The 8850-nt window shown below is 44.4% G+C and overlaps 1 protein-coding gene across 1 annotated transcript; it reads left to right on the top strand.

Moving 5' to 3' along the window:
* The first annotated feature begins 2167 nt into the window (after window positions 1-2167).
* Window positions 2168-3097, top strand: LOC118970620 (olfactory receptor 2T1). The gene has a single exon (XM_037008851.2). It carries the CDS (start codon window positions 2168-2170, stop codon window positions 3095-3097), a length of 930 nt encoding a protein of 309 aa, XP_036864746.1.
* The last annotated feature ends 5753 nt before the right edge of the window (window positions 3098-8850 follow it).

Raw genomic sequence — 8850 nt, 5'->3', positions numbered from 1 at the left:
AAACCATAGCAATCTATGCCCAAGAGCAATTCAGCTGGGACAGGTCTTTCTCATTATGCTTCCTCATAGTGAGATAACCGATTATAAGATAACCAAACAGGGCTGCCTTCTGACTAATGAGACCTTTTATGCACACATAGGAGAGTGAGGCCAGCCAGCTGCAAAATGTAGAAGCCTTTACCCACTGCCTTTGTTATTGTCAGGACTGTAAGTGGGAGGAAAGACAACAACTAGGACAGCAGATTTTTAAAAGATTTTGGAATGAATGTGAATAGAGAGCAAAGAAAGCTATGACTTTGTAAAATAAAAACTTAGTGGGAATTCAGGGAATGATAAAAGTTAGACCCCAAATGTCAAACTGTGGAAGTAGCTGAAATACTACTAATATTTAGGCTGCCATAAACTGGACAGTGTTTTCCCCTCATATACACACTTTCATGGGCTCCATTAGTGGAAACTAGAAAGGTAAGTAAAAATGAAGCAGATTGAAATCACACATGGTGTCAAGAAAATTTATGTAGCCTGTCATCAAAGATTCTCAAATTGACAGAAAAGAGAAGATAAACAGGAAATACAGAGTTTGGTCTTAAAAATCAGCTCTCTTCATTATAATGATTTATGTGGTTCACTCATTTATGATTGAATTTTACTAGTCATATTAATGATTACATGGTAGTTAAAAATTAAACAGACTTATTGTTGACACATTTTATTTGACAACTACTGGAAGAGGCTAGTTGTTTTTCTGGGCTGTGGGTAAGGGCACAAAATGAGCTGAAACTGCCTGGTCCAAACACCCTGTCACTAACAGCCTGTGGGGCCCTGGAAACATTGTGCACAATGCTGCCGTCAGTGAAAAGGGGTTTTATAGACCCTCAATTCTTATGATTGTTGTGAGACTCAGTGAGTTAATAGATAGGAAGAACCTGGCACAAAGGAAACCCTTCAGATCATTGTTGGAACTATTCTTATTAGCATTTTTTTTCCTGTGCAATGGACGCACATACTCATATTTTTAGAATATTTCATGGAGCACACACCAATTTGATCAATTTATCTCACAAACATATTGGTAAAACCTATCTTGCTTTGACATATTTAACATTAAAACACAAGAAAAAGCATCCTTAACTTCAAACAGTTTGTTGTGGATGTTTTTACTTAGTCATCACCTGAAATTATATAAACCTCAATCAACTTTTCTTAATTATGAATGACTGTGAAAAACTTTTAAATTTCAAAAATGGCAGGTGAGTTACATCTCAGTGTGTATGTCCCTGTCCCATTTCCTCAGAATCCTAATTGTTAATTTAAGTGCTGACAGCTGATGCTCATGCTGATCATAATCCTAATGCTAATCCTGAATTTGAAATATCTTTCTTAAAATAAACAAATATAAATCTAGAATGCTGAATGCCTCTTGTATTGGATCACCCTTCCATTGCTGAGTTTGCGAGAATAGTTTCAATTTCTCAATTTATTTGCTCCCATAAATTTTGCCTGCAATATGGACAAAAAGACACCAAAAAAAAAGTACTCGTAATATAGGCAAAAATTCCAGTTAAAATTATAGACTACCCATATTTGTGACTAAATGGAGAACATAAGCTACCCGGAACCAGTATTAAGATGTTTTGGAGATGACGGTGATGATGATTATTCATTTAATATAGTTGTATATTATTATATATTCATTTAACATATTCATATAATATAATGCATATATAATATATTCATTTAATAAAGTTATAGATTTAAACACTTGTAAGGTAGTATGTTCACACACACATGCACACGAGCATGCAGAAACACATGTGTACAGACACATGCATGCATGCACCAGGCCAGGTGTAACTCTTACATACCACGGTATTCACCCTTAGGTATTTTTTATATGTATCCCTGTTAGCATCTGTTGACATCATCTTCTGCATTTAAAGAGTTATTGATTTAAAATAAAACAATCAATTTTACTTAAAAATATTTAGAACAGATTAGTTGCTGGATATAAGAGCCAAAGTCATAAAACATTTTTTAAAATGTTTTATTTCGAATTGTGGAAGCTTACTGCCCCCAAATCAACCTGTATGTTGTTGTATTAATTCCCTGCAGATACCATCATTTTACTTGGAAGATTCCAGATCACAGCGGTGCCACCGTGGGGTCAATGGATAGGTACAACACGTCCTCCTCGGGCTTCACCCTCCGGGGGCTGTTCGATAGGAAGGACATTTCAGGCTTTCTTTTCATCATCATCTCCCTCATCTTCTTCGTTGCGCTGGTGGCCAACGGGGTCATGATCTTCCTGATCCGCACTGACTCCCGGCTCCACACCCCCATGTACTTCCTGCTCGGCCACCTGTCCTTCATCGACATGACGTACATCTCCACCATCGTGCCCAAGATGCTGTTTGATTACCTGCGGGGTCAAAGAACCATCTCCTTTGTGGGGTGCACAGCTCAGCACTTCCTTTACCTCACGCTGGTGGGGGCCGAGTTCTTCCTGCTGGGCCTCATGGCCTACGACCGCTACGCGGCCGTCTGCAACCCGCTGCGCTACCCTGTCCTCCTGAGCCGGAGGGTCTGTTGGGTGATCATAGCGGGGTCCTGGTTTGGGGGCTCCTTGGATGGCTTTCTGCTAACGCCCATCACCATGAGCTTCCCCTTCTGCGCTTCCCGGGAGATTAACCACTTCTTCTGCGAGGCCCCCGCGGTCCTGCGGCTGGCGTGTGCAGACACAGCGCTCTACGAGACGGTGATGTACGTGTGCTGTGTGGTGATGCTGCTCATCCCCTTCTCTGTGGTGATTGCCTCCTACGCCCAAATCCTGACCACTGTGCACCGCATGAGCTCAGCGGAGGGCAGGCAGAAAGCATTTGCCACCTGCTCATCCCACATGACGGTGGTGACATTGTTCTATGGGGCCGCCATGTACACCTACATGCTGCCTCATTCGTACCACAAGCCAAACCAGGACAAAGTCTTCTCCGTGTTCTACACCATCCTCACCCCGATGCTGAACCCGCTCATCTACAGCCTGCGAAACAAGGATGTGACTGGCGCTCTGAAGAGGGCACTGGGCAGGCTCACGGCATGAAGAGTGGTGGGAAGCCTTGTAGCAGCGGCCTCCCTCTCATGCAGACTGTGACTGGCAGCCCCTGTGGTCAGTGTGGCCGTGCACTCAGGGAGGGGTTAAACAGGAGAGGGCTCCGTTGTGCAGAAAAAAGAAAAAGGATCCATGTAAAGCGGGTGGCCTCTTGGTCTCCCTCCTTCATCTCTTCTTTCCTTTCTTACATCTCCCCTTTCTCTTGCCCTGTATTAAGAAAAAATATTCACCATGGTTTTTGGTCACATGAATTAAAATTACCTGCTATGCACTTTTACCTTTTGGAGGTAAAACTCCAGGGATAAAACATGTGCACAGCCTGGGGCAAATAAACATTTGAAACCATAAATCAGTCAAAGGGAGGAATAAAGTGGGAGAAACCTGTCTATCACCCACAGGTAGCTGTCTCCTCCTGCTCTCCTGTGTCTCTCGCTAGCTGGCTGCAAAAAGACCCCCACCCAACCTCTCTGGTCCAGATATTCCCTTGTGCGCCCTCATAATCACCTACTGATATGGAGATGCACTAAGGCCAGGCCAGAGATTCTGGAGATACTGTGATTTTACCCACTGGAGGTAAACTGCATGTGATTTTAAATGGCATGAACTGTGTCTCGGAGGGCAGGGGGAAAGATGGTACTTTGGGGATGTATGGTACTGCCGTATAACCTAGGAAACCATCTAAAAATAAGAGAATTACCATCTTTTCTATTCTGAAGGGTAATACTCTGACCCAGACCTTTAGGAAGACTGTTGTGTATGTGTTCCAATTTGTCAGGTGGAAGACAAAGTCACTGAATCTAATTTTCTAAAAAAGCCATGTACTCAGTGCAATCATCATGTATTTGATACTTTTAAGAAGAAATACAGTATTTAATTTTGTCCACAACACATTGGTGAATACTATTTTTCAGGTAAGCTAATGCTGATGGCTAAAAGCACAGGATATTGCATAGGGAGGACAGCATAAGAGTACTGAATGCCTGAGTGTTTTTCAAAATGTTGGAGAAACAAAGAGGAATATGGTTTGGGAGGATACTAAAATAATTTTTCCAATATGCAACAGGGTCATTAAGGTTAAGCATATATCACCAGGGAAGAGGAGTCAGCTCAGAGTTCATACCCATGCCCCCCACTTCTCCAAGAATGGAGGACAGTAAGCATGGTCAACGTGCTGCTTGATTTTTTAAGGGGTTAACTGAGGGATCAAAAATGAAATGTTATCATCATATTGGTTGATATGCATAAAATTTAACAATTTACATGCTTTGCCAGATTCATCCTCCAAGAACCTAGTAAGAAATGCAGCACCTCTTATTTGTTCTAAATTATACATGAGAATAGTCGGACTCAGAGATGTAAGGGGCTTCTGTAGGGGAACATTTTTGATTAGTCCACCAGATCACAGTGTTTCAAGAAATGTGATGATTGAACACTACATCTTTCAGATTCAGCTTCCTCCTCCATTCATCAATTTATTCACTCGTGTATCATAGCTGTGAGCAAGACAGATAAAACACCTGCACTCAAGATGTTTACATCCCAAAAGGGGGAAGACAATGAAAAGGAAAAGAAGCAAGCAAACAGAGAAACCACTTATATCTCCACAACGTACTGTACGTAGCAGCAGAGACTTAAGCCGAACATGTCTGCACTCAGTCCCCCAGCAGGCATGCAGTTGGGTGAATTTCTGACAGAGGTGTTTGCATAGTCTTTGCCAACAGGTATGTGGTAACAGACAGAAAAAATCAGCTCACTGATGATAAAATGGGTAAATAAATTGTGACATATTCATACAACAGGAGTGCACATTCTCATACTGCTGGCAACAATGTGGATTAATCTCAGAAACATGAAGAGGTACAGAAGCAAGTCACCAAAGATACACTGAGCTGAAGAACAGATGCAGCACAACATGCTTTTGGAAGGTCAGTGGCTGGCAGGCTGCACAGGTAGTTTTCTGTTTCTTCCTGTGAGTGCAGATTATATGCCCAGTGTTCAGCTTGAGAAAACTGATCAAGTTCAACCTCTCTGTATATTGAATATTTTTTATGCTTATTATGCTTCAATAGGAAGTTAAATATAACTCATAGTAGATACATACCTCATTTTCTTTACCCATTCATCTACCAGTAGATGCTCAATTTGTTTCAGTGTTTTAGTTAATGTGATGTTTGCTGCAATAAATACTGTGGTGCACATGTCTCTTCAAGCAGGGATTTCCCACAGTGGCTGCCCCGACCCGCCATCCCATGGCCGTGTGAAAGGATCCCCTCACCCACTCTCATTTTGTGTCATCTTATTGATGACAGCCAGTCTTGTATGAGGGTTTATCTCGTCGTGTTGCACACCTTGAACTAATATATTGTTATAACTCAGTTTATCAATAAAACTGGGAAATAGGACTGATGATATAATGTGGTATATGTGAGAAAAGTGTAGCAGAGTGGGTTAGTGGAGAACAGCGGAGTGCTGCTCAAGCTGTGGTGGTCAAGGGGGGCCCCCTGGCGAGGCTTACATTTGAGCAGGAGAGAAAACAGGCACAGGGATGTCCAGGAGGAGAGCCTTCCCGTCAGGAAGGACAGCAGGTGTCGGTGCACTGAAATAGGGAAGCTGTGTTCAGAAAGCTGTTCAGTGAGGCTGGTCCAAAGTGATGGATAGAGAGACAAGTCTGGAAACAGGCAAGGCCAGAGCAGGAGATCCCCATATACCCCCCACACAGCGGAGCCTTATTACTTACATTTTAATCAAAAGCCACTGATGGATTTCAAGTAAAGGAAAGTCAGATATTGACTGACATGGTGAGAATACTACCCTGGCTGCTTTACAGAGAATGGACTGTAGGAGAAAGCATTAAAGCAGAAGACCTCTCTGGAGGCTTTTATTGTGTTCTGAGGAGAGACATCCTAGCATGAGTGTCAGAAGTGGTGGGGATAAAACACTATGACTGAAACTATGTTTTGAAGGCATGGATGACAGACAGATAGAAGTCAGGTGTGGAGGACAGAGATCAAGAAGAGCCCCTGTGAGTTGGGCTGAGCAGTTAAGCAGACGGCTGGCCTGTTTTCTGTAATAGACTAAAGCAGGGTTTGGGTTTGGGTATTTAATTAAGAGCTTTCTTTTATGCATATAAAGTTTGAAATGTCTACTGAATATCTGAATAGCAATGTGAGATAAGAAGCTGGGTATTTTAGTCTGGATATCATCTGAGTTGCTAGGTGGGAAGACAGGCTTACGGGTTCCCTGGTGTTCCTGTAAGGACAGGAGAGGAGATTAAAAGAAAGCAACTTGGGAGGGACTGTGTGGAGGGCTAAAGACCCGGTCTAGGAAATTGCAGCATAAAAACTTCAAGCCATGGAAGAGTTGTTAGGTTGGAGGAAGGAAAAACAAGGACATGCAAACAGAACAGAGATATGCCATAGGGGAAGAACAGACCAGACCCCAAGGTCCGTGCCTTATATGGAAAGGGGACAGCTCTTCCTGAATTCCATCCTTCTGATGTGCCAACTAAGACCCGGATGTCAGCCTCCTCCCTCTTAGAAAAAAAAAGTTTCTAGTTGTCTATTATGTCACCTTTGGCCAATCATACCTCTCCACGCCCCCTAGGATAGCTTGCCCATTCTTCCCCCTCCTATCCCCTTATAAGCCCCCACCTCCCTGACCGATGTGACTTCCCTGGCCTGTGTTTCAGACCCAGGAACATCACCCGGGAGTGACACTCAAATAAACTACCTGGCCCATTGTTGCCTCTCTTCTCCTGCTTATTTCGGCTAAAATTTATCTTACAAGAGTAAGTGGCAATAAAGAGGTAGAAAAGATATACAAACCCAAGGAGTGTGGTGTGATGGAATCCTGGGAAACAGTCTTTGCAGTAGAAGGGGTGAGTCCCCCATGTGAATATTGAGCATGATTCAAGTAATGTGAAAGAGAAAGCGGATCACCCAAGTAGGCAAATAGTGACTCGTGTTATTGGCAAGGGGGTTGCAAGGAGTAATGGAGAACAGCCTGTGAAGTAGACGAAGGACAGAAAGGGGTTCAGAAATGGGAGACAGCTTCCAGACTTTGCTTTGAATAGCAGAAGAAAGATGAAATTTTATTGGGAGAGTCATGTGGAATTAAGGAGAATTAATTATCTTTTTAATATGGATAATATCAATGCCTATTTAGATTTTGACAAGAATAGTCTGGTGTTGAAGGAGAAATCAATGACTCAACAGAGAAAAGAGGAATTCCAGGGTGCAGGCCTGCGAGCAGTGTGCAGGCAGACTCAATGCAGAGCCCCACCAGCAGGGAGGGGAGGGGCGGGGCGGAAGTGCTTCCTCACCAGAGGCGGGCAGGCTCAGGCACGCCAGGGCCGGCAGGTCCCCTCACACATGCGCATCCCCCTAGCTTTGTCTCCGGTATGTGCTTTGTCTCCGGTTTTTGGCTAGTCTGCAGTCTTTTTTTATTTGAAATCTCTGCATCTGTGTCCCCAGACATACATTTATAAAAATAGGTTGTGTGCTGTGGATAAAGTGAAGATTCCTATGGCCAGGATTCTCAGCTGGCCCTGGTCGGCTTGTTCACTGCACACGTGTGGGCAATGAGTTGTTACTGATTCTGTATAAAGAGCTCTGCCCAGTGCTCTGGGCTGCATGGCTGCAGAAGAGCAGAGGCTGGAGTGGGGGCAGCACCGAGGACAGAGACTGAGACACCTGCGGGGGCGAGAGGCCCAGAGGCAGAAGACGGCTTGCTGCATGCAGATTCCCTCTGAGTGGACAGGATTCTAGTGATTGACCTGCCATGGTGGGAATAAAGTCGGGTATAAACCCTTTCACCCCAAAAAAGTTCCATTGTCATTCCTCAGTCTCATTGAATACATAGTGGACTTGCCCGGGGCTGAAAACCCATTGGCAAGACAAGCCCTTTTTGGGTTTCTTACCTTGTTCTTTTGTTTGGAACATATTCCTCTGGCTCCTCATTTTCTCTGGGTTCCTGTGTTTCCCTGTATTAGATAGATCATCATGTCTCCTTTTCTAGAGAGCAGCATCTTTATGAGGAAGACATATTGTGATACCCATAAGCTCGAGACACTTCGCTCACCAGCGCCTGGTCATCTTTTGGTATTGGAGCCCCCGTCTCTGTTGGTGGGATGTGTGCAGGTTGCCTTTCTGCCCGCCAGTGGGCAGCGTCTGGTCCACATCGGTGGAAGCTGTTAGCCAGCCTCCACTTGTCCTTTGTGCACCCTGTGCTGCTGCTGCTGGGATGGCTGCGGGAAGGGACCCCCGCTGTCTGCCAAGGCAGCCAGGGCAGCCAGAGCGGCTCTGAGAGGTGGGTGAGGACAGTTCCTCAGAGCAGCTGTGGGCTGGTCTGCCCATGAGAGGGACCGAGGAGTAGGTGCTGGATCCTGCATGCGCCTCACCAGCTGGGCTGGGAGATGGCTGGGAAAGCTTGGAAAGCCTTGCTCTGCCTGCCAGGTAGGGAAGCCCAGACTAGGACTGAACTCCAACTGCCAAGGGCATGAACTCTGTGAGTCCTTTCTGTCTCTCTGGTTGTATCTGGGTAGCTCTTTGTGCCCCATTTACGGGCCTTTACTGGCCTTATTCTCCCTCTACCAATCATGTCTATTTTTCTGCCTAAGAATATCACAGTGACAATTTTGCTTTTATTTTCCAAGAGCTGTGGTACAATCTTATCAGGTAACCATTCATTCTATTGTCATGGTAATGGCCGAAAGCTAACCAACACAATAATGTATATAATTGTTG

This window comes from Manis javanica, chromosome 14, assembly GCF_040802235.1.
Source record: "Manis javanica isolate MJ-LG chromosome 14, MJ_LKY, whole genome shotgun sequence".
NCBI lineage: Eukaryota > Metazoa > Chordata > Mammalia > Pholidota > Manidae > Manis > Manis javanica.
This window is presented reverse-complemented; position numbering and strand designations above follow the sequence as displayed.

Excerpts from the sequence above, each read along its gene's own strand:
- LOC118970620 (XM_037008851.2), top strand. The coding sequence starts at position 2,168 with ATGGATAGGTACAACACGTCCTCCTCGGGCTTCACCCTCCGGGGGCTG.